General features: G+C 43.1%; 1 protein-coding gene across 2 annotated transcripts in view; it reads left to right on the top strand.

The window, feature by feature from the left end:
- The window catches only part of Pamr1 (peptidase domain containing associated with muscle regeneration 1), an 83740-nt gene that overhangs the window by 11170 nt on the left and 46572 nt on the right, over window positions 1–25998 (top strand). Inside the window, exons 1-3 of one of the 2 annotated variants that reach the window (XM_060371439.1) lie at window positions 12782–12907; window positions 13854–14030; window positions 19290–19418. In XM_060371439.1, the coding sequence (XP_060227422.1) occupies window positions 13901–14030; window positions 19290–19418 (259 nt within the window). In that variant the 5' untranslated portion in view covers window positions 12782–12907; window positions 13854–13900. Of the gene's footprint in view, window positions 1–12781; window positions 12908–13853; window positions 14031–19289; window positions 19419–25998 lie in introns of those variants that run through there. The other variant, XM_021629429.2, reaches the window with a different exon arrangement.

The raw sequence follows: 25998 nt of genomic DNA, 5'->3' as shown, positions 1-25998 counted from the left end.
GGGGGGGGGACGAGAAGCACAAGGAAGAAAGCCAAGTCTCTTTGTCTGATCAAGGCTTCCATTTATTAGAAATTTTTACCCAACTTATATAGGGAGAAGGCAGGAAAGGGGGAAGGTAATTAGCTGCTGCAAGAGACAGGAAGAGTGCTTTCATGTGTTAAATAGGGTACCTGCAAGATACCATAGGGATGTTTTCTCACAGATGCTCTAACAAACGGATGTCCTCACAGTCTATCACCCATGAGTTAGGGTCCTAGATAACTTTCACTAAATAGCTTTAGGTCTCCACTAAATGACCTTTGCTCACTATTTGGCTTTGGCCTAGTAAACACCTTTTGTCTCCACTAGATAGCTTTGACTCACTAATTGACTTAGGCTTCAGTAGATAGCTTTGGCTCCACTAGATAGCTTTGACTTTGGCTTCAATAGATAGCTTTGGCTCCCAGCAAAGACCCTCAATAGAAGCTGAGAAAGTCCCAGCTTTCTGTCCTTAGACTTTTCAGAATCCAGAACATGAAGTAAATAAAGCTATACTCTATAAAGCACACAGACTTGTGTGATTTGTTATGGCAACAAAAAAAAAAAATCAGACTTAGGAAGTGTTAGAGGAGAGAGAATAAGATATAAAGGCAGGAGGGAAAAACCAAAAGTGGTTCAAATAATCGTAAAGAAATTGCTTGAAGTGCTGTGTATGTGAACCCATGGAGAACACACCATTTCTCCCCCTCTTTATTCTCTACAATTTAAACAAAGATGGTATTCAAAAAAGAAACATTACAAAGAGAATAATGGTATAAGTCCAAAAAATTGTGTAATTCTTCTTTCAAAATCGTCCATGGTAATTGTGATCTTTGAGTGTAATGACATCTTTAATCTCCCCCACCCCCACCCCTTTGGGGCTTTGGGAAAAGGCTGTGGCAAGACATCCTGTCTATGGTTGTCTATCAGATTCTATGCCTATGGATCGAAAGTGCAGTCTTCCTTTCAAGGTTCTCTTCACTGAGGAGCCAGGAACATCATCCTGGATTTTTAGGTGAGTGGGAAGGGAGAACCCATATAAATCTAACTTCTCATGGATGGGAAGGAGGCTGGCTAAAGCAGCATGCAATTCTTCAAGAAGTGTTTGTTTTGTTTGAAAGGCAGAAGTCTAGACTTTATCTCTGGTGATGTTAATAGAATGGGTCTGAATTGGGATCCAGACATGAAAGTGTTTTTAACACAGGTGCTGGTGTTGATGAGAAAAATATCTTCTGATGCATACAGATAGAGTCTCAGCCCTGCCAACTACTATGATTCTTTGGCCAAGGTACTTGATCTTTTGTTGCCTCAATTTCTTCAACCACAAAATGTGAGACCATCATGTCACTGAGAATGAATTAACACATAAAAACACAAGGGGAGCAGTTTGCACTGTGCCCAGCTTAGAACAAGCTCCAATATTTATTAAGGTTGATGCTGCCATTCAGAATCAGGAGTAATGTCTGTGAGTTAGACGAGCATGTTGGTTAAGGGCTCTGACTCTAGAAACAGGCTACCTGTATTTGAACCCAATATCTGATAGTTCCTACTTATGTGACTCCAGGCTCACATCTATAAAATGGGGTGTTTCTTCTAGAGTCCTTCGTGGTCACTGTTGCCTTCGACTATAGTGACATTGATGTGAGTGGATTGTTGTGAGGGCTGAACGAGCTAATATATGTGAGTGACTTAAAACTGGTTGGGTCTAAATGATACTATAATAGTAAACAGGGTACTTGCCAATCATTTATAGTGCTCTTGGAGTATAACAGGGAGTATAACAGTACCTTCCCTGAGCTTGCCTTTGCCATTATTTGAAGCAAGGCTCTCTTTTGGATGGGCGACTGGTAAGACTCAGACCCAGACTGCTGATCTTCATCTTGAAGATAAGACAGAGTGTTTCCTGGGTCCTCTGCCTGTCACTTTATTTTTACATTTCTTGTATTCTCTCTCATAACCCCGAAGTATTATCAGTACTTACATTGCACAGACGAGGAAATTGAGGCACAAGAAAGTTGATGATCTATCCAAAGCCACATATAAACAGATGGAGCCAAGAATAAAATTTGAGTCAAAATTTTACAGTCTGAGTCTCAACTGTTTCTATTTTTACCAATAATGCTGATGCCTTCTTAACAATTTTTTTCATACATTTTTGTGTTTATGTGTGAATGGTGTGTATGCTTCTTTATATGTTTGTATGCATATCACTACACATGTTTGTGTACACATGTGTTTGGGCCTGAGGTTGACATCACGAGTCTTCCTTGATCACCCTCCATTTTATTTGCCGAGGCAGGGTTTCTTTTTGACCCTGGAATGCATTGATCTGGATAATCTAGCTAGTCAGCTCTTCCTAGGGATCCCCGTTTCTGCCTTCCAAGCACTGGGATCACAGGTGGGCTGCTATGTGGGGGCTGAGGATTAGAACTCTGATCCTCACACTTTGTATGCCAAGCACTTTATTTGCTGATTTATCTCCCCAGCCCTTCGTTTTCTTCTTAAATGGTAGAGTCAGAGGTTTAACTCTGGAGAACCAATTTATCACATTGGTAAGAGAAGTGCTGGCCCCAGTAAGAGTAGGGTTCTGATCTGTCTTCTACCTAAACAAACAAACAATACCAGGCTTGTGTTTACTGTCTGTTTCCTTTCCTGTGAAATGAAGAAGACAACACCCCCTTTGAATGGCAATTATATGGACTGATGAGCTGTGAGTCTCAAGGACTCAGAGCCAGCCACAATGTGTGGTGGGACTTAAATGGGGGATTGATGCATGGAATTGTGTGCTAATAAAGTGAGGAAGGAAAAGCAAGTGATAAATGTAATTCTTTCTCTCTCTGCTTCCCAAGCATCCATGACTCCAAATATTGGGTTCTAAAGAATTCATTCAGCAACATCATGGTATGAAAAGTGTGGTAGTAAAAGGACTTGGCTTTGTAGCTGTCATGATATTACTAACAAAAGAAGAGCGGAGAGAGAGGAAACCTGAGTCACTCACTGGATGTGAGATTCAGTATGCTAGCAATGAGGACTGCTGGGTGACAGAATTTTCCTCAAGTCTCCAGAGGAGTGGTGGACTCACCGAGGAAGCATTCTGTCAACTTAACCTTATTCTTCTACCCTGGGCTCCAGCTGTTGACCAGACCTTCCAGCAGGGAAGGAGGTTATGTGGGGTAAAGTAGCAATATGGGGAGGCAGACAGCTACTGTGGAGAGGTCCCGTGAGTGAGGTACTCAAGCTGCCTAATTGTGTATCTCACTGATTCCTGCATTTCCCCCACCCTTTTTGTCCCAGAACGTTTATAAAATGAAATATTGTTTAAGAAAGAAGCCTCAGAAATTTTAATCAAACGAGGCTAGATAGGATGGCTATAAAGGTTTTGGTGGACTCGAAGGCAAACTCTGACAGCTAGTAGGATATGCCTGCATCTGGTAAAAATGCCTTTCCTTGCCACATGGCCAGGACCTCTGCTACAACAAATGATGTGGTGCTTCAACAGATAGAGTCCTGTTTTCACACAGAGGCTCTAGTCTTCAGATGGACCTTAATGCCCATCATGTCCACCTATATGTTCCATTATGCTGAAAACGCTGTGCTTTAAGCTTCTTTTAAGGAGATGTAATTCCTCTCCGGCCCTCTGCCTGCATAAGCACAAACTGCTGGAGGAATTCTTTCTCCAGCTCATCAGCAACAGAAAGAGACCAGGGCCAGATAACCCTAAAGCAAACTGCCAGCGCATTCCAGGACAGCGAAATTGAGTGGAGAATAGCATGGTGACAATGAGGACAGCCACCAGCTGTCTTTCCTGTCTTGCTCATTTGTCTCATGGAATGCATGGACGCTGTACTGACAGAGCAGTCTTATGTAGATTGCCTTGGCATCCTCTCGATAAGTCAGAACGAAGATGTTAAGCGACCATTGGTTAACTCTCATTTTTTTTTTTTTTTAAAGCAGGCCTAGAAAAACCTTGCATATACAATAATTATGCGGCGATTTCAAATGACCCTTGGCTTTTCTATGTAAAAGAAAAACATTAGGGTAGAAGCAAGCAAGAAAGTTTCTGAAACAACATATGTCATCAGTTTCGAGAGGCCAGAAGCCTATGCGGTTACACAACAATCAACACTGCGACACGCGGGTCTGTGTGGGTAGCAAAAGCATGGCGGGAAAGGTGGTCACCAAAATGTTGAGGCTATTTCTGAATACTCACTAAGTTCTATCGACAATTTTCTTCACTTCTCAAAGCTTTCACAAGGATATCCCCCCTCTCCCCACCCCCGCTTTCTTTTGTACTGACACATGTGCTATTTTGTGAGGAAATGAGGAGGTGAGAAGAGATGCGCAATCACAAGAAGGGAACAGAGTATAAAATCGGACTGGGTGATAATTAGGGGACTGCTACACGTTGTCGCTCTGGAGGGGGCTGTTCTCAGTGGGGAAACACCACGCAGGCAGGGGTGGCCAACCTCTATGTCTTATTACGGCTCCAAATCGTCTTATGAACCTAAAATGGCTCTAAAAATAAGAACTCTTAAAAATTATTTTGGAAAACAAAATTATTATGTCCAGTGAAAAAAAGCAAGTAATGAATGCACATGTAGAGAATCCGGGGGCAGGGGAGATGAGCCAGTGGGGGAAGGGTGCTTGCTCAGCGAGTGCAAGGACCAAAGTTCGAATCCTCAACATGCATGTCAAAAGCCAGGTACGGTTATTCTTGCCTCCTACCCCAGCAACCGGGGAGTGCAGAGAGAGAAGGGGATCTCCAGGGTTTTGTGGCCAGCTAAACTTAGACAAAATGCTGAGCTTTTGGTTTAATGAGAGCCCCCGTCTCAAGGCAATAAGGTGCTCAGCGATACATCAAGACACCTGAATTTTTCCTCTGGCTTCCATATGAAGGCACAGGCAACCTCATACCCACAAACCCTTAAACATACCTGAAGTGTTGAGAAGATTATTTTTAAACATGAAGCAGATACAAAGTAAAGCTGGCCCTATTCCTGGAGCTGGCTTCCCCATTAGCAGCAAGCTTGTTTACCTTCTGCCTGCCCAGGAATGTTTTGCTTTTTAGAATCAATTCCCTAGAAAAGATGCTTGGGTATTTCTCTGTGCTTCCATAAATAAGGTAACTAAGTTTCTCCCTTCAGCCCCTGTCCTACCAGGTCAAGTGAAGCCTACAGTAAATGATTCTGACTTAACCTCACTAGATCACTTGAGGAAGGCCTTGCTTTCAAAGCTATGGAAATGCTAATGTGCCTTAACAAACGTAGAGAAAACACCCCAAATATCTACTGATGTTGCAGTTTCTGCTGTTTCTGCTGGCCCTAGGTATCATTTTGAAACCCCTCGAATTTGTATAGCTGAAGTCAGGTAATCAGGGTGCTCTTCCTGCAAATGTCATTCTAATACATTGAGAAAAATTCCAAGACCTTGCTCTTGTCTACGTATTACACCTTCAAATCTCCTTGTCAACTCAAGCCATCATAAGCTATTTCGTGTCTCTACTTATTTTTTTTTATGATTTATTTTCTTTTCAATTATGTGGGGTCTTTTTTTTATGTGTATGTGTGTATTCGTCTGTGTGTCTGCATGCAGACCAGTGCACAGATGTGTAAAGCTGGGAGTGGTACTGGGTCTCCTGAAGCTAGAGTTATAGGTGCTTGCGAGTCCCATGATATGGATGTTGGGAACCTAACTCATGTCCTATGCAAGAGTAGCAAGTGCTTTTAACAGATGAGCCATCTGTCCATTCCTCTATCTGCTTATTTTTTACATGTCTATAACAGCTGCCACATTGCTGTATCTTTCAAGCTGAGAGAACAAAGGAGGGCCACAGACTTAGTTCAGGAGAAAAAGAGCTTTAAACGACGACAGAGGAGGACAATGCAGCCAGTCCTGATGAGACCTGATAAACTAGGGTCAGATGGAGGGAATGAAGGAGGGGGCTACAGCTGGGATACAAAGTGAATAAACTGTAATTAATATAAAAAGTGTTTATTGCCCCCCCACAAAAAAAACAGGGAAAAAATAGGGAAGAAGGACCTCCCAATCAGTGGACTAGAGAAGGGATATAGGTAGGAAAGAGGTAGGAAAGATAGGATTGGGAAGAGAAGAGGGAGGGGGCTACAGCTGGGATACGAAGCAATTTATTTATTTATTAATTATTATTGTAAATAATAATCTAATAAAAATGGAAAAAACAACAACAACAAATGACGTCTAGCTGCCATGCCCCATCTTCTTGGAAATGGTCTCATCTTTACAAATAGATCAGTTCCTTTCTATGGTTTTATTTACATGACCCAGCTATTTTATTTAAAGGACCCGTCATGACTACTTTTCACAAGTTCTTCTATCACAGTATATGATCCTGTGGGGTCATCTGACCAACATCTATCCCTCTACTGAACTGTGCTCTCACTGAGGTCAGGAATGGTATGTATTGTTCTCTGTTTTGTTCAGCAGCCAGCCTTCTTCCAGGGACATGTCTGACACTCAAAAATTGCTTGTGGAAATAATAGACTTAATTCTTGATTTTATCTATGCTTTTTTTGGTACTGAGCCCAGTGGGGGAATGGGGCACAGGGTAACCATGTGGCTTGCTGTGGGTTAGTCTATCTCTGAGTGGACCCCGTATTCCTTATTTATTTGCCAGAAGATTACTACAAACTTAGTGGCTTTAAATAGCCCACATTGATCACCCTCTACTTTTGGAAGTCAGCTAAATTTGAAATGAATCTTACAGGCAAAACCAGGGAATTAGATCCATTGCTCTCTCCTTTCTGGTTTCTAGAAATCCTTCCTCTCACTTGCCACATGAGCTGCCCCCCCCATTTTCAAGACCCTCACTACTCCAAACTCTGCTTCAATCAGCACACCTTCTTTGCTGACTCACCCTCCTACATCCTTCTTATGCTCTCCTCGTAGTTATACTGGTCACACCCAGACAACCCAATACCTTTTTCCCATCCCAGGATTTTTAAATAAGTAGCATCTGCAAAAAAGTCCCTTCTGCCAGGTTCCCCTGGGGTCATTCTCTGGGCCTGAGATGGCTGTATTAATAGAAATGGCTAGCAGAGCAGAGCTGGGCTTGCTCACTGAAGTAGAGACATGCTGGTGAAATTACTTCAGGGAATTAATTCTTGGAGAAAATGGAGGCATCCAGGCTGGAAATGAACCAATCTGCTGCCTGGAGAATAGGATTTAGCAGCTACGAAAGTAGAACAAACCTTATTTGGCTTTCCATGTCAAAATACAAAGTCTTAGAAATTAATTAAAAAACTTGCAAGTGAGTTTCAACCGTGCAGTGACCTCCTTCAAGGAATTACCAAGATCTAGAAATTTTAGAAACCCTGGGAGGAGATAATGCTCTAGGGTGGAGAGATGGAGACTGTTAAGACATGAGTCCACATCTTGTCAGCACATTTGCTCTTCAGAAAGTACAGAAAACATGCAGTCTGTCATGGCAGGCACAGTATTGGGAGAAGACAGGCCCATAGAGAAGATAACCTGGGCCAGCTTTTCTAGGTCCTTCCCCAAGGGGAGGAGCATGTGCCAGCATGGATACCTCCAATAGAGCATGTTGTGTCAGATTTGCAAGACCACAAAAGACCACCAGGAATGGAGTCCGTTGCAAAACACATGCATGAGGATCTATTTATTATAAGCTATAGCTCGGGCTTACACACCCTCACCACTGTAGTGTTTGAGAGCTTCTTGCTCAGGTTAGGTGATTGATTTAAAGATTCTGGTCCTTCCCAGCGAGCCCAAAGCAAGGGGATACCTGCCTGGTGAGTGTCTATTGGTCTAAATTTAAAAGGGGATATTACATTTTGAACTGATTGGCTACAGGAAGGCCCCCAAACCACTAATGGTCTGGCTTACCTTGTTTGGCTGTCCTAGGGGAGAGGGGCTGGTTTCCTAGCAACTGTATCTCTAATGGGCAGGAAAAGAATGCAGTGAGGTTGGTTCTTCCCCACAGGTGGTGGACATGTCTCCACCTGGATGGCCTTTGTTCAGGCTTGTGCTTTAAACTTTAAACCAATACCCCCAGAACCTATTTTTTAAATCTTTGGTCTCTTAAGCAAAGCCCACTGTCCTGTCTCAGAGCTCCAAGCTGGGTCCCATGGATTTGAATAGTGAGGGGAAGCTAGTTCTAGAATTTGATGAGCTTCAGTCAACAGCTGCTTCCTCTGCCATTGCTTGTGAATCTGGCTGGCAGCTGCTACTGAGTTAGCTGCAGTTCCTTAGTGGTTTGGGTCATGAAAAGGAGACAGGAGATAAACAAGGACAGTCACCCTGCCATGGTATCCATGGAGAGGTTCAAGAACCCCTGTGGTTATGCAAAATCCACATATGCTCAAATCTCTCACATAAAATTGCAGTCTTTGTGTAGCACTGTGCACTTTCTCCAGTACACTTTAAAACATTTCTAGCACTGAGAATAGATTCTTTTCTTATATTATGACAACAGTTTCCCCTCCTTCTACTCCTCCCAATTCCTTCCCACTTCCTCTTTCCTCCAGATCCACTCTATTTTTGTCTCTCATTAGAGAAGAATGGGCTTCTAAGAGAAAACAACCAAACATGACAAAATAAAATATAATAAGATAAAACAAAATCGATCACATTGAGACTGGATGAGGCAACTCAATAGGAGGAAAAGAGTCCCAAGAGCAGTCAAAAGACAGAGACCCACTTGTTCACACACTCATAGATACTAAGCTGAACGCTATAATATATATTTAGAGGACCTACCTGCTGCTGACATATCTTGGCTCTGTGCTTGCCGCTTCAGTCTCTGTGAGTTCATATGAGCCTTGTAGAGTTGATACAGAGGGCCTCGTTCTTCTGGGGTCCTCCATCTCTTCTGGATCTTATACTCTTTTTTACCTCTTCTTCTTCAGGGTTCCTCTGAGCTCTGAGGGGAGAGATTTGATGGAGACATTCTGTTTAGAGCTGTGTTTCCCAAGGATTCTTGCTACATTTAATGACTGCCTGAAGGTCTCTGCATTTCCTCCTGCTGCAGGAGGAATCTTCCCTGATGATGGGTGAATAAGGCACTGATATGAGTATAGCAGAATATCATTAACAGTCAATTTATTGATTTTTTTAGACCAGTAGTGTTTGGTTTTCCATTAGGTCTCTGGTTCTTGTTCACACAAACAGTGTTGGGGTATGGGTTCAGTCTTGTGGAGTGGGGCTTTACATCAAATAAAACATTGGCTACTCACATAACTGTGCCACCATTTTGCCTTAGTATATCTAGCACACAGGACAGATTGTAGGCCAAAGGTTTTGTGGCTGGGTTGGTGCTTATGTTTCTCTTTTGGTAGCCTGTAGAGTACCTTCATGCACCAAAGGCAATAGACTGTAGGGATGAAGGCTCCATGTGGGCTTCAGCTTGACTTCTCCATGTTCATTGAGTTGTGTGAATGTTGTCCTCAGCAGTGGGGGCCTGCTGTCAGTTTGTGAAGAGCAACCCATTGTCTTAGCAACAGCCTTGGTTGTTTGAGGATTTCCATGGGAACTTTTCATCCAACAGCTCAACTGAACACAACTCATTCTCAGTAGTGGAAGTCTTCTTTGGTGACAAGACATGGGAAGTTGGGACTCTGTATCCCCATTATTAGGAGACTTCATTGGGATCACTTCCATAGATTTTAGGTAGTTTTCACTGTACTAGGTTCCCACACCAACCTGCAAAAAAAAGTACCCATTTCTTTTAGATTTTCCAATTTGGTGGAGTACAAGTTTTTAAAATATGTCCTTATGATTCTCTGGATTACACTGGTGTCCATTATATCCTCCTTTTCATTTCTGGGTTTGTTAATTTGTTATTCTCTCCCCATCTTTTAGGCTAAGGTTTGTCTTTGTTGTCGATTTTCTCAAAGAACTCTTTGTTTCATAGATTTTTAATATTGTATTTTTGTTTCTATTTTGTTGATTTTTAGCCCTCAGTTTAATTATTTCTTTCAATATAGTCCTCTTGGATGTGTTTACTTCTTTTTTCTCTAGAGCTTTCAAGTGTGCTGTTAATAAGGTGCTAGTGTGAGAGCTCTCCATTTATCTTTAAATGTAGGCACTTAGTGCTATGAACTTTCCTCTTAACATCACTCTGTATGTATTTCAACTGGAAAAATATTTTTACATGTAGGTAATTTTCATTTTAGTATATTAACAAAATGGTGGCCATTTTTCAAGTTCCTAGGGTAAAAAGGACAGGCCCAGTGAGCCTCAGAGTGATGCTAATTCATTGAAACTTGCTGTGAGTGCATTTCTCATTCTGTGGCTTGGAGTAAAATTTATGGTTTAATGTCTTTGTTATGATGGAAAAAAATCTATAAATTAGATAGGAATTCTCAAAAGTATGCATCTATTTCATGTGACTGAAGTCACAATGTCATGGGAATAATTCACATTGCTATTTCAATGCCATTTTGAAAATTAAAAAAATTTATGTTCTGAAAGATTTTTTTTAAATGTTACTTGGGTTAGACTACTGTGACTGGGTAAACTATTATTTATCCCTGTATAATATTTATTTTTTAAACCTCTGTCTCTTGTTTGTCTGTAATAAACCAATTTTATGGAAGATATAATTTGTCGCATAAAAATAGAAGGGCATCCATTGTACAAATGGATCAAATTAGTCAACCAATTGTCTTACTGTTGTAGACTTAAAACATATGTTGGAAAAAAAGATTCATAACCAGTGTACTTAGCTTAGAAGGTGGGAAGAACTATGATGCTGTAAAAATGTTGCAGAGAATTTGTTTTATAAATCTTCATAGAGACATGATTATAAGTCTTTCTTTTTCTTGATTTTTTTCCTCTCGATCACTTACATCTTAATAGCTGGCCAATGAGGGCCTTATGGGGGGATACAAAGTGAAGAAACTGTAACTAATAAAAATAAATAAAATAAATAAATTAAAAATAATTAAAAAATTTAATTGTTGATAAACTATTAAAGCACAGATAAAGATATTGATATCCACTGTTTACCACCATATTACCCTAAATGCAAATGACGATGTATGCTCTCCTATTTGAAACAGTTTTTGACAAAAGAAAAGCATTGTCACTCATTTGTAAATTTTCTTGTTCTAAAGAAGGTAGTAATACTCTGTAGATAAAAATTACGTAAATAATATTTTTTAAAACAAAAGACTTCTAATGATATATTTCTATACTCATAGATCAGTGCTTTGTTCAGTCCTCATTAGAGAAGCTTCTTGCAGTAGATGGTAAATTAACAGGGACCCACAACTTCACAATGTACAGGAAATGAGAGGCTTTGGAGTGCTCATCCCTGAATGGGGTGTTCTCATCCTGCCCCTCCCTTCAGTGCTCAGGAATCCATGTGTATGAGAGGGCAGAAAGGTTGTGAGACCCAGAGGTGGCGAATGATTTTAAGAAAATCATGTTTCCAGACATAACAGGGCAGGTACACATATGGGCTCACAGAGACTTTGACATCATACACAGACCCACACAATTTTAAACCAGACAAAATCCCAGCAGGAAGAAGGGGAAGTAGATACAAAGTCTCACACCTAGCCAAGAAGTTATTTATAATTGATACCTGCTGGGAAAGTGAAAAATCTGTTTTCTTCAGTGGAGTGGCACTGGGTATATCACCCAGGACAGGCCCTGCTCAGGAGTAGCTGGCCAACACAAATTGGACTCTGTGGTTTTTAGTGGCTCTTTTCTTTCTCTCTTTCCTTCCTTCCTTCCTTCCTTCCTTCCTTCCTTCCTTCCTTCCTTCCTTCCTTCCTTCCTTCTTTCTCTCTCTCTCTCTCTTTCTCTTTTCTTCCTTCCTCTTTTTCTCTCGATCTCTTTCTTTTTTCTCTTTTTCTTTTTAAAGACAGAGAAAGAACATGAAGGTGGATGGGTAGAGAGGGGGAGGGTTTGGGAAGAGTTGGGGGACAGGAAAGAGTATTATAAAACTATATGGCATGACATCTATAATGATGATGATGATGATGATGATGATGATGATGTTCATTGCTGAATCCAGAGTCATATGCTTTGGCGCTGTGTATTATCCTCTTCCATCCCCATCCAGATTTCAGAAGTTGGGCTAACAGCATGGAGGCAGGGCTGTGTACAAAGCTTAGAGCTCCCGAAACAAAACCTCTTTCCAATCTGACACCAAGGCAAGAGTCATTGCTGGTCCATTGGCATTTGTACAAAAGGATGAAAGCAAGTTAGTTTTCATAATACTAAACTTATCTGATTTAATGAAGTATCCCATAATATGCAAGCAGTTCTTTGCATGGTTCTAGAATGTTCTTTTAACCTGAGTCTGAGAGAGGATGGTGATTTTTTTTTTCATGGTTCTATTTGATAAACTAATAGCGACCAACCTTGTGTTGGAATTTACAGATGTGAGGGAGGGAAACAGAGAGCTAAACTATGAAACTGAAAGGTCTTCAAGCCATCCCAGATGCTAGGCATGATGCATGCTGGGATTTCTAAAGAGTTTCTAGGGAAGGCTTCCCGGGACCTTGCCCAGATAGATACACTTTCTTCCGCAAATACCTGACCCACTTCTGCTTTCATCATCTTATGCAACAATTTTTAGAAATGGAAAGTGGAGGGAAAAGAAAAACAAGAAGACTAAATACAAGCTAGCAAGTCTGTTTTTTTAGGCTGAGTTTCTCTGTGCAGCCTCCAGCTGATTCCTCTTATAGATTTTGCCAGATGGTTTTCTTTTTTACTTAAGGTATATTTTTGGATATATGAAAAGGAAATGGAAAAAAAAAGAATGAAAGGAAGAATATCCTGCCCACAAACAAACACTTTTTCTCCTGGAAAAGAATTCCTGGTTGTATCAAGCTGGGATAATGGGTCCACCCTTGACATTCTCCCAAACATACTCATGAAGGTACTTTTGTTTCTCTGTTGGTTTTATCTTTGACGATACTATGACTATGACATGGTACAACACTGAAGAGCCAAGCTTGGAAGCAATGACATAGTCTCCACTTGGCCACCAACCTTGCATTTGAATGGGTTCATCTAGACAGTGGTCTCTGGGATTTTCTGATGGGCCCCATTGTGGGCCGTCCCACAGTTGAGTGGTCTCTCATGGTGAGGTGCAGTGAGCAATGCATGCAGCTATAAACAGTGACCACACTTAACTCAAGAAAGATGGAAATGAGGACTGAGGAGGGGCTACAGTTGGTGATGAGTGCTTTGGTTTCAATCCCCAACAGAGCTAAAACAAACACTGAACATAAGAAATTTGTGTTGGTGTATTGATTATAAAGGCATTCAACTGCTTGTCTGCTTGTATTTAGCGAAGCATGTTTAAAAATGTATGCATGTATGTATGTGCACATGTATTTATGTATGTATTTGAGAAAAAGTTTCCTGTAGTTCAGAGTGGCCTAGAACTTGCTATATAGACCAAGAACTCATGATCCTCTTGCCTCCATATCCCAAACACTGGAGATTGCAAGTGTACACTGCCACACCCAGTTTATGTGGGAAAGAGGATAAAACCACAGCTTCATGCAGACTAGTTTGGCAAGTACTCCAACAAGTAAGCTAAATCCCATGGCTCTTGGAGCATGATTCTTCAAAGGTCAAAAATAAGACGAGAAACAGAACGAATTTTATCTGTATTTCAATGAATGGCTTTGGAGACCCCTTGGGGTAGGCCACCTCGCTTTGGAGGTACTGGCCTGGGAAGAGGTCACACCCGTGCCTCTCATTCAGAAAGGACGACACTCTGGTAGGGCAAGGTAACTTCCTAACGGTGGAGCGTTGGTGGGTTTTTCCTCCCATGCCGCCAGGCCCCAGCCTCACCTGCTGGTTTTCCGTTGCAGAATACACGGTCATTAATGAAGCCTGCCCCGGAGCCGAGTGGAACATCATGTGTAGGGAATGTTGCGAATATGATCAAATTGAGTGCGTCTGCCCAGGAAAGAAGGAAGTGGTGGGCTACACCATCCCGTGCTGCAGGAATGAGGACAACGAATGTGACTCCTGTCTCATCCACCCAGGTGAGTGTGCCACGGGACACCACGCGCTGCTCTTTCGTTATCTGAGCTATCGAACAGGCACAGGGTGAATGTATGGATTCCAGCAGGCAGCCATCCAGGGCTGTGGTGCCAAGGTGATTAAGAGTGACACAACTCACCCAAGTCTGACTGCAGGAAAAAGGAATCGGGGGAATTAGGATTCTTTTCTGTGATCAAGTTGTAAATCTGAGAATTTGCCCACTCATTCGTTCAAGAAGCAAGCAAACAGAATAGCTCTTAGGCAGTTATGGGGAGGATAATGTGGTGTTTGTTTTTTTTTTAAGATTTTTAATATTTTTTTTTGTGTGTGTGCGCACGCATGCTTCTGAACAAGTCAGAAGAAAGCATCTATCTTTCAGAGCTAGAGTTAGAGGCAGTATGGCATGTAAGCTGCCTGACGTGAGTGGCAGACCCTAACTCAGCAAGAGCAGTATACATTCTCATGCACTGAGCCGTCTCTCCAGCCTTTTTGTTTAAAGACACATTCCCAACATTGCCCGAGCATACAGCCTGGTAGCGGAGGAGGAGACAGGTAGCCATGATAGGTGCTATGTAAGTGCTGTGATAGAGATGCACGGGGTGTCATGGTAACAGGGATGGGAGTAGGGAGGGGCAGAGGAAAGATCAATGAAGACTTCTTAAGCCAGGTGATGTGACCTGTGTACTGACAATGGAAGCAACAGACCAAAGAGGGTCCAGGGGACTAGAGGGGCTCAGCTGTTGATAGTGTGCACAGGACCTGTGTCAAGAGGAAGCATGCAGTGTTGAGAATTCCAAGGAGGTCATTTCTGCCAGGAAAAGCAAATTTATGCTGTGAGATGTGAGGAGAGGGAGACGGGCAAGAGACATTAAGCAAGAGCAGTTTGAAGGAAGGAACAGGAGCCAAATTAGGAACTTTTTCCAAACCCTGCTATGAGATTCAGGCTTTTGGAGATCTTTTGGTTTGGTAAAAGGTTAAAAGTAATTTCTCTTCAGCTACAGATGGGGAGAGGACCTGGAGGAGGGCAGGATGGTTGGCAGGAGGGAATTAATGGGGACTGGGATGAAGGTCAGGAGCCTGGTGGGCAGAATTAGGTGACAGCCTAAGAGTCATCGGGAGTGGAATTGGGCATGGTTTGGGATTGGGCTGGAGGAGGAGAGTGAAGGGAGTGGAAATCAGAGATGATGGATACTGATTCTCTCGCCCCCAGGAGGCTCATCTTGTCCCTCTAGGACAGGTCAGATGGGGGACACAGAGACTGCCCAGTGAGCTTTCTGGAACTGAAGAGTGAAAGATCAAGACTGTGCTGGTGGAGAAGGACATTAGCCCTTAGGGACACTAGTCTGCATGATTTTGAGTTCGGGGGAGATGTACATTTACTGTTAAGTAGTCATAGGGTAGCCTCAGCTATGATAAAGTGATGTGGGGGTCAGTCAGTCACGTGATAGGCAAGAAAGGTACAACCTACCAGTCCCAGCCTGGATCTGCGATTTCTCCTTCAGGGGTGCTTGGAGTGATGATTGGCTCTGGGGAGTGGAGGGCTGTGTCATACCAATCTTCTGCTACCCTGCAAGGCAGGCAACGCATGGGCAAAGGGCTGCTTTGGCACTCCTTCTAGAGCAGTGAGCTGATGCACTAGCAGCCAGCACTGGAAACCCAGCAAGTCTCCGTGTGTCATTGGGAGCTGCTTTAGCATGTAATATACATGATCGCATACACTGAAAGAGCCTTCATGGCCTTTAGTCCTTCTGATCCACTGGAGTGCTCACATGGGTTTTGGAAGATTTCTTGGGTTTCTATCCTCAACAAGTCTTCCAGATTTCATATGCGCTTTCAACCCCAGATCTGTAATCAGCCATTTCTCCAACAAACTCTTATCCTAAGAGCACAGTCTGGGTACTAGGGGTATTCCTGGCTTTTGGATTGCCATTGTTGACAGGCAATTGATTTTTGGTTTCTTTATTTGTGTGATACATGTTAACACACACACACACACACACACACACACATGCATACATTCTGATGCTTTTGAGACAAGATAGTTCTGTGTAGCTCAGGCTGTTCTTGAACTTAAAATCTTTCTGGCTCTGCTTCTTGAATGCTGGCATTAAAGGTATGGTCTATCTATCTATCTATCTCTGATTCATTCCCTATTATCTAATCTCTATCTACTCCTTTTTAAAGAAGAAGAAGAAAAAGAATGTACACTAATACTCAAATCCATACATAACAGTACAAGGTTATTTGCTTCTTTGATTTTTTTTCCTCTGATGCCAAAAAAACCATTTCCTATTAATACTAATGTAATTCCTTATTTGCCTCATCGTATAGCATACTATAAATGAGCGAAAATAACAATAGCCTTATCTGTGCCACCAATAATCCTACTGCATACAGTTATGATTCTTTATGGTTACCATTAGCTTTAGAATACATGCTGGTGGATGTGTAAAATCAAAATGTTATACTGTAAAATCAATGGATGTGGCTTCCTTTTTGGTGTTATGCCACCTATCTAATATCTAGATAGGTTAATTGTCTTCTATATCTGCAAATGCAAGAGAATAGGCACATGCATTTATTTCTCTTTCCCCGCTCCACACAAAAGACAACAAAACCACAAACATTACCAACTATCTTGCAGGATTTTTGCTTGGCAAAATGCGCTGGGGATATTTCATATCAGAAAGATCCATCTTCTTCATTTCGTTTTACAGTTGCATATGACCGCATTGTGTGGATTACTATAGTTAACTGTCATTGGGTTGCTTCCAACCCTTTGCTATTATAAGTTTAATATTTCCTATCCACAGTGCCTGGGACCCAACATATTTTGGATTTTAGCTTTTAGGAAATTTTGCATTTATAAGCAATGAAATGTCTTACAGGGGGCACCTAAGGCTAAACATGAAGTCCCTTATTTCTTAGAAAACTTTACTCATAGTTTGAGGTAAATTTTAGGCAGTATTTTTCATATACCTTTGTTTTGGTTATTATCTGCCACATAAGGCCATCTATGTAATTTTCTAGTTATGGTATATGTCCTCTCTCTCTCTCTCTCTCTCTCTCTCTCTCTCTCTCTCTCTCTCTCACACACACACACACACACAGACTCTATTTTGAATTTTAAAAATCTCAGATTAGGCATGTCCAACCTATTCTGACAACACTACAGTGAATACTCCTAATACTCCTAAGCAAATATCAATTAGATTTTTGGCAGCTTACCTTTGAGGTATACTCCTAAAAGTGGGGTCAGGGGTCAAAGGGAGGCACATATTTTTTTTTCTAGTTTTTTGTGTAATTCTTTGCTATGTACTTAGCAGTCACTTCATGCTGAGGGTCTATGAGGGTATTATTTTGTCAACCAGTGTAACATAACGTCATCTGTATTTTTTATCAACCCATAGGTAGACAATTGAATGCCATTATGGCTTCAGTTTACATGACTGTCATGTAAGAACATGACAGTCTTACTTTGGTGTGTGTGTGTGAATGTAGCTCAACTGGTTTGAGTGCACGTCCTGGATTTGGTCCCCAGCACTGCATAAGCTCGGTGTGGTGCTCTGCAATCAACCCCTGAGCTCTGGAGGTAAAAGCAAATGGGATCTGCAATAGCTCCTTTGGCAACCAGCAACCCGCGAGCTTCCCAGTGTGTTCCCTGCAAAGCCTCGCCCACCTTCATCTCCAGGCCGGGTTTTGTGGCTGCTCCAAGGAAAAGATTTGCAGGGCTGTTGAGGACAGGCTCTGAGTCCATTTGCCTCCTCAGTCACACATGAGTGAGGTTGGTCTTCGCAAGGCTTGAGGAAGCCCACTGCTGACCACATTAATCAGATCAGCAACTCAGCTTCTCTGGTAGGAGGGAAAGTAAAGTCAGACAGAATAGAAAGAGGGCTGAGTTGAGTCCCACTGCTATAGAAAACACACACACACACACACACACACACACACACACAAAGTCGCATGCTGTTGACCCAAGCAAACAGTGGTCATCTAGCTCCAGCAGTTCCTCAGTCATTCATTCTCTAGGATAATTTTTATTCAGCACTATTGTTGGTTTTGGGAATTTAAGGTGACCTAAGCAGGTAACCTTAGGCCTAGAGTATACAATGGTAAGGATAAGTCAGGTGGAATTATGGGAAAGTAAAACAATAATAGTTCACAATCAGAGAGCACTAACTACCATTTTACACATGTTTAATGTGTTTTCAAACAGTTCTGAGAGGTGGAAACAATTTAATCACCTCTTGACAGGTGAGGGCATTAGCCGGCTTAGGTTTGTGTTTTGAGAAACCGGGAAGAAATTATTTCTACCTTTATCTTGTTCTCCCTCAACCTTTCAAGAGACCTTGCTTTTGAGATGAGCCACACCTGAACAACAGGCGGTTCTTACAGGCGTGCTTTGCGTGCCTGATCGTTCCAGAGCAAGACAGTACCTGGTGCCGAGGCCATGCTGTGCTTTTGTTAATAGAAAGGCACTTGCTATTAGTAAATAAAAATGAGTTATTAAAACAAAATGCAGAGTGTATAGCAGAAGCCTAATTTCTGTGTGTGTGGGTTTGTGTGTGTGTGTGTGTGTGTGTGTACATGTGTCCATGCATGCACATGTGTGTGGAGACCAGAAGACAACATTGACTGTCATTCCGCAGACATGGCCTATCTTGGTTTTTGAGGCATGGTCTCTCACTGGCCTAGAACTTGAGAAGTAGTTTAGGCTGGCTGGCCAGGGAGCCCCATGATTCTGCCTGAGGTTTCACCTCTGCAAAACTGGGATCACAATTCATGCCATTATTTCTAGTTTTTTGTTTGTTTGTTTGTTTGTTTGTTTGTTTTTAACCTGGGTACTGGGGATTGAACTCAAGTCTGGATTGTCTTCCCAGCCTCCAGAGTGTTAACAAAAACCTCCAAGTGATACCTTTAAAAAAATAATTTTTGTTTTCTATTATACAGCAAACATGAAATAGATTTGTAAAGAACAGAAAGTTTTTCACACTAGCCGGTTCCACCCAGCACGACAAGCTCTTTTGTATTACTCTCTATGAAATAACCACCGCTAATCAACGCTTAAATTCCCTCCCACACCCCTTGCCCGGATCCCGGTGACTCTCCTCTTCCTTGGGATGAACAGTTCTCCTAAGATCTTTGCTATCTTTCCAGGTCTGGCTGCCCCGGGCAGAGATGGGGCTGCGTAGAGGCATAGTTTGTCTCCTGAGGAAAACTCAATCTGCAAACGTGTAGACTAATATTTTGGGATGTTTCAGGTTGTACCATCTTTGAAAACTGCAAGAGCTGCCGGAACGGCTCCTGGGGCGGGACTCTGGATGACTTCTACGTCAAGGGATTCTACTGCGCCGAGTGCAGAGCAGGCTGGTACGGAGGAGACTGTATGCGTAAGTAGATCCTGTGTCGACTGTGTCGACGCAGCGTGACAGGCCCCTGCACACACGCAGAACTCCATCTTGGTTCCACTTTTCAGTCCCTGCTTAGAATACAACTGAGGTTTATCTTGTTGGAATCTGAGTTTTGGAAGGCTAGTGGCTAGAGGGCTTTGTAGGTAGGCCTAGCAAAACAAAGATGCGTTTCCGTTCTGTTGAGGGTGGGTTGTGGGCATGCGTTCGGGATTGTTGCTTCCAGGAGCTTCCTTATCTGGTCCTCAAGCTCGCCTTTTGTTCAAATGAAGCCGAAATGTTCCACACATGACATGACAGATGTCCACGCCGGGGGAACTTGCGAGGTGGCTTAGGTCAGCAGACAGTGAAATAGACTGCTGTCACTTATAGTGTATTTTAAACCAGGAATTTCTCCGACTGATTTCTCAACTCCTGAGTTAAGTTCTTGAAAACACAGCAAACTGCCAGCACACCACTTTACCCAGGAAGGGAATTCTTCTGGGAAGTACTTGACTTCAGAGTATTAGTCATTGTTATTCTTCTCTGGACTTCAAAGCTCTTTGAAAGTAGAATGGAAACCCAGCACCTCTCTCAGTCCAGGCTGTTCCTCCCGGCTGGCCTCGAATGTCCTCTGAGAGCCTGCCTCCGCAGCAATGCCCATGTGGTGTGGCTCCAGCAGGCCTGCTTTATTTGTTTCTTAGTGTAACATAAGTAGTTGGGACGATCCGCCTCACGTCTATGAGTGACATTCCTAGTTTACAGAGATGCTTCGGAGGGATGCTGACCCCAACCGCTGGATGCAATTAGTAGCCAAATGCTGGTTGTTTTAAGACTCCACCACAGCCAGAGGAGGAGAGGGGGTTTGTCTGTATTCCAGGGTGGCAGGTATGGAAGGTGGGTAAATAAATTATAAAGTGCTGGTCTCTTCTGCCGATTTAAAATGTCCGTGCCACTTTAATTGGGTTCTAGGAAATTTAATCTGGGGCTTTGTAGATTCCCCCCCCCCCAGGTCAGCTGCAGGATATCACCCAACTTCACCTTGGCGGCAGTTCCGTGAGATGGTGTGGGGAAACAATGACACAAAACTGGGCCGAAGTAATGATTGCCTGTAACTACCTATGACATTGGGCGAGTCACTTAGCCTCAGTCACTGTGCTGCCGTCTCTTTAAACAGGACGGAACACTGTTTATCTTGCAGTGCTGGTTGAGTGAGATAAGTACACGTGGAGTGAAAGTCCCATGCCATGCACATGATAATAGACTGACTTGTTTTCCACACGCCTCTAATCGGTAGGATGGTGAGAAGGCCAATACGAAGCTGCTTTCGGTCCTAGATTAGGAAAGGCCCCGGGCCCTGGAGAGACGGCTCAGCCAGTGAAGCGCTTGCCATATAAGCATGAGGACCCACGGTTAGTCTCTAGCACCCATGTAAAATGCTGGGAATGGTTGTTTGGGGGAGTTGGAGACAGGTGGGTCGCTGGAGATAGCAGATGGCCAAGCTTAATCGACTTGGTGAGTGTCAGGTCACCCATAGACTAAAACAAACAAACAAACAAAGGTGAAGAGTATCTGAGAAAGGACAGCCAAGCTCCTCTGATATCGACACACATGCAGATACATGAGCATGTACACACACGCACACACATGCACACACACAGAGAAATGCCATGCATGCCTTCAGATTTCATGTTGGAGTTTGCTGTAAATAAGACAACTTTGGGGTTCGCGCTTGCTTTGGATTATATTGGGACTATGTGTGGGTGAAATGGAAAGCAGAGATTCAATGGTGTGTGGCCCTGCAGGTAAGTCAGGTAAAGAGTTTAGATGCTATTCAGGTGCAGTGGGGAGTCATGGATGAGCTATGAGCTTGAGTTGGACTTAGTGCTCTGAGACCACAGTGAAGTAGACAATTACACAGACATAGAGTCATATCGGGCACGTCATTGAAATTTTAATTTAATTGCAACATTTTCCCCTTCCCTTTCCTTCCCCCAAACTCTCCCATACACTCTTCCCTGCTCCTCTTCAAATCTTTGGACTCTTTTAAAAAAACTAATTATTATTTCATACATATATGTATATACATATATGTTTCTAAACATAACCTGTTCAGTCTGTATGATGGCACTTGTGTGTATTGTTTCAGGGCTGACCATTTGGCATTAGACAGCCAACTGGTGTGACCTTCCCTGGGGAAGGCCACCTCTCCCACTCCAGTCTACAGTTCTTGTATATGGTTGAGGCCTTGTGGGGTTTTCTCTGTCCAGTTTGGCATGTTCATCGGTGTCATCCTTGTGCAGTCATGTGGTGAGACTTAACAGCTGTAACTTCTGACATTAGGAGACACAATTTCAGAGCAAACTCCTCTGGCTCTTATAATCATTTTGCCCTCCACTCCTTAATGTCCTGTAGATTCATTTATTGGAATTGTATGCTGACTGACTGGTTGTGTTTCCCCCCCCCCCCCGCCCAGTGGTCTCTGTCTGTAGCAAAAATAAGGGACTTTTCTGACAAGTGATGGTTGACTGATGGCCTTGCTCAGGGGTTAGAAAAATAGGACAGTGCTCTGGGCAGAGGGAATGGAAAGGTCGGGGTATAAAAATGCAGAGCATCTTCAGTCAAGCAGTGATTTCCGGTATGGATGGATGGATGTGATGGTACTGAGGAGTGCTGAGAGGTGAGAGGAAAAGTAGGCCAGATCAAACTGTAGAGGGCCTCGTGTGGTAGAGCTCAGCCTTTGAACTCCATTTGGAGGATTCTTGGTATATCGCTGGTCTGATGGGCATATTACTCTCCCTTCTGTTGCTGTGAAAAAAGACTATAACCAAAATCAACCTCAGGATAGAGGAGGAGGGCTTATTCCATTCATTGCTGAGGGAATCACAGGCAAGAACTGGAGCAGAGATCATGGAAGAATGCCGCCTACTGGCCTGCTCTCCCTGGCTTACTCAGTTGTCTTTCTTCTACATCCAGGCTCACCTTCCCAGGGATGGTACCACCCACAGTGAGCTTTCTCACAGCAGTAAGTCCACAGCCCAGTTTGAGAGAGGCAATTTCTTAATTAACGCTCCCCCTTCCAGGTGGCTTTAGTTTCTGCCAAGTTGGCAAAAACTAACCCACCCGGTCAGAAAAGTGACCCCCGACAGGTATAATTCTAGCAAAATCTTTTAAGGCCCATGTAGCGGAGTAGCACCATGTACAGACTATTAGTCACTGAGTTAGAGTGCTAACTCAGTGGCTGGGTGGCGAGGAAAGAGAGCAAGTTACGAGAGGAGCTTAAGGGGCAAGATGCCACACGTGGGCGCAATGGAAGAGTAATGAGGGACCTCAAGTTTGTCTGAAAAGCAGGTACCCAGAGAAATCCCATGAGTGGCCTTTCCTAAAGTCTGTGTTGGCTGCATGTTGGGTGGAGCCTCAGAATGACAGCCGGCTGCTCTGGCTGGCTTGCTGATGGCACTGCTCCAGGGGTCAGGCTTCCTGAAGGACCACAGGCCTGGCTTAGGGCAGATAGCCATCCCACCAGACAGGCTAAGCAGGAAGTTTGTGATTTTTTTTTTTTTTTTTTTAATCATCAATGGGAAGATTCCTTCCAAAGAATGCTCTTGGGGTGCTGGGCACATAACGAGAAGCAGACAGACATGGTCTCTTCCATTGTAGAACCTGCCAGTCAGCGAAGGAAGATAAAAACAACAAGAAGTAAAAACAAACATGGAAGGCAGCTCATTCTGTGAATTAAACAAACAGAAGAAGGGCCAGATTTCTCTCTGCATCTGATTCTGTGTTGGACACATGGAAGGTGTGATTGCATTCTGCCTGTTTTGAAAGCCTCGTTCCACACGGTGTATGTCACCACAGTCACAAGCACAAAATGGAGTGTTACAGTTGAGTCCTCAAGAAAGGCAAATTCCATCTGTAGAAGGAAAGTCAAACCCAAGAAGACACAGGTTTTGTGTTCTCAGGTTCTTTTCGCCGATGTTCCATTCTGTCACTGCACAGATTCGAAGCAAACAAAAGAGGAGAAGTGATTCATATGTCTTTCTGCTGACTGTCTTAACTGGACTTGGGCATTATGCTGCCTTCTGTGAAGAAGGGACTGGACTCTTGGGTTCTGACTGGGGCACAATACAGGAGCTACGAGGCAGTATCAGAATTTTCCCAGTAGATGGCGCTCAAACAATCCTTTCCGTTTGTCCTTTATTCTGAAAGAGGAGGGCTTCTTTCCTGTAGGGTACCATTTACCTTCCTGTATATGATAGACAGCCTTCACAAGAAAGGGGAAAGGCAAGTCAACACTGAAAGGCATCAGGTCATATGAAAGCATTAGAGCATTTAGCACTGGAGAGACGGAATGGCACCTTAACTTGTTAACTGTCCCTATTGATGATAATATTAGCCTACCTCATAACAGTCTTAAAACTCAGCATGTGGTCGTTTTATCCCTTGCTACAGTCAGATTCTAGTCTCCAGGAGAATGTCTGGTGCCTGGGCACAGATAGCTCTCTCATTTTAATTTTCCTGTTCAAGAAAGACAGGTTGGTGGTCTCAAACTATCCATGCTGGGAGCCAGGGGTGCAATATTATTAAAAGAAAGGTCTTTGTTCTTTCTCTCCTTTTAGGTTAGACTAATTTCAAGTCTACAGAGTTGAAAAAACTCTCTGAGTCTATATTGTTTACCTGGACTCACCAATTATCATTTTCTAAAATGTGACATTACTTCTCTTTTTCTATACTACAAATGTTAATAGTTTATGTTTTGTAATATTGGAATAACCTTCCCTCCCTTTGTTTTATTTTTGAGACAAGGTCTTAGGATATAGCATGGGATGGCCTGTAAACCTCTGTCTTCCCACTTTATCCTTACAAGTGCTTGGATGACAGCTGTATTTCCTGATGCCTGACTAGTTTTTATTTCTGAACCTCAGATTTGGCCAGTGAAGATAATTTGTTTGTTTTTGGTTTGGTTTGGTTTGATTTTTTGAGACAGGGTTTCTCTGTGTAGCATTGGCTGTCCTAGAACTCACTCTGTAGACCAGGCTGGCCTTGAGCTCTGCCTGCCTCTGCCTCCCAATTGCCAGTAAATATTTTAAAAAAAAATATCTCCACTTGTTTTTTGAGCATCCCCTCCCCTTTTCAGTTCCCATAATTCAAGTTCACTTGTGTTTCTCTCCCAGGTCCTGAAACCAGCCACTTCTCTGTGACTTTGGGTTTCTTTCAGTGAAGCACTCAGGGCTGTGACTAAGTGCTGGCTATTTGAGGGGCTAGTGTCTAAAATTAATAGCAAGGTTGTCATCAGAGCGCCTTAGACTGGAAAGCTGGCTTCTTTCTCTTCTACTTTTTCCTTTTCTTCTTCTTCTTCTCTTCCTCCTCCTCCTTCTTTTTGAAAATAGTGTTTTTATTGATTCTTTAGGATTTTCACATCATATTCCCTGGTCACACTCACTTCCCAGTCCTTCCATGTCCACCCCACAATGTGACCTCCAACACCCCCAGCTGCAGCAGCAGCAGCGGCAGCAACAGCAACACAAAACAAACAAGTACAATTTGTGTTGTCTGTATACTTACTGGAGCATGGGCAACCCCCCAGTGGCCATCCCACTAAAGAAATCTGAGTCCTTCTCCACCTGCACTCCTCCCTGCCCCCCATAGAAGCCATTGATTGTGGGGAGCGATTCTTCAGCATTTTTATCACATTTTAAAGAGTTCCGTTTGATGGCTTTCTTTTTTAGGCTGTTATTCTTTTAGGAGGGGATTGGGATGGGAGTTGGGGTTGTCACAGTCACCTTCCATGTTTCTCTGACCCAGTCGTATCTCTGTGGTCATCGATATCACTGTCAGAGTAGCTTCCTTGCTCTTTGTCCTGGAGCTCAGATCATGGCCTCGTCATGGTTTCTGGTGACAGCACAGACCATGAACTGGGCCCTAGCTGCAGTAGGACCGTGGACCCACAGATGGTCCTCAGTGGCATCATGGACTGTGGTGGTCCTTTGAGGAGGTCTAATCCAGAAAGTGAACCGTTCCTCATCTTTGACCTCTATCATTGCTTAGAGCCAGGGTGGAGTGGCGGCACGTTCTGCGCCTGAGCCTGCATCAGCTCCAGGCTGTTGCACACTATCCTGCTGGCCCCACTGGGCAATGATCTGCTCCACTCTTGACCTCAGCTCTCTCTCACACCCATCACTGTCATCACCTCTTCAGTTCTGCCTCTCTCCACAGTGCATGCACTGCTCTGCTCTCCCAGCTCTCCCCAGTCTCCCTTGCACATTCATTCATCGTAGTGGAAGTTGGCTTAAGTGGAACCACTCTGCTGACCTCCAGGGTTGGCTTCTGGAATGGCACTTCTGTGGCAGGAGAGCAGATGTTTTGATTCTCTTTTTAATTTAATTTTCATAGCATATTTCATTTCATATTCACTGTACACGGCACGGTGTTACCTAAGGACAATTTTACACAGTAAATAGTGTACATTGAACATATTTTCTCCATAGCCCCACCCCTTCTTTCTCACTCCCAATTTTCTGTTAGCCCCTGTTCACTTCTATGTCCATGTCATATAAACATACATATTTTTTATATATTTATA

Source organism: Meriones unguiculatus, chromosome 18 (genome assembly GCF_030254825.1).
Source record: "Meriones unguiculatus strain TT.TT164.6M chromosome 18, Bangor_MerUng_6.1, whole genome shotgun sequence".
Lineage (NCBI taxonomy): Eukaryota > Metazoa > Chordata > Mammalia > Rodentia > Muridae > Meriones > Meriones unguiculatus.
Note: the sequence above shows the minus strand (reverse complement) of the source record. Positions and strands in the feature narration are given on the sequence as shown.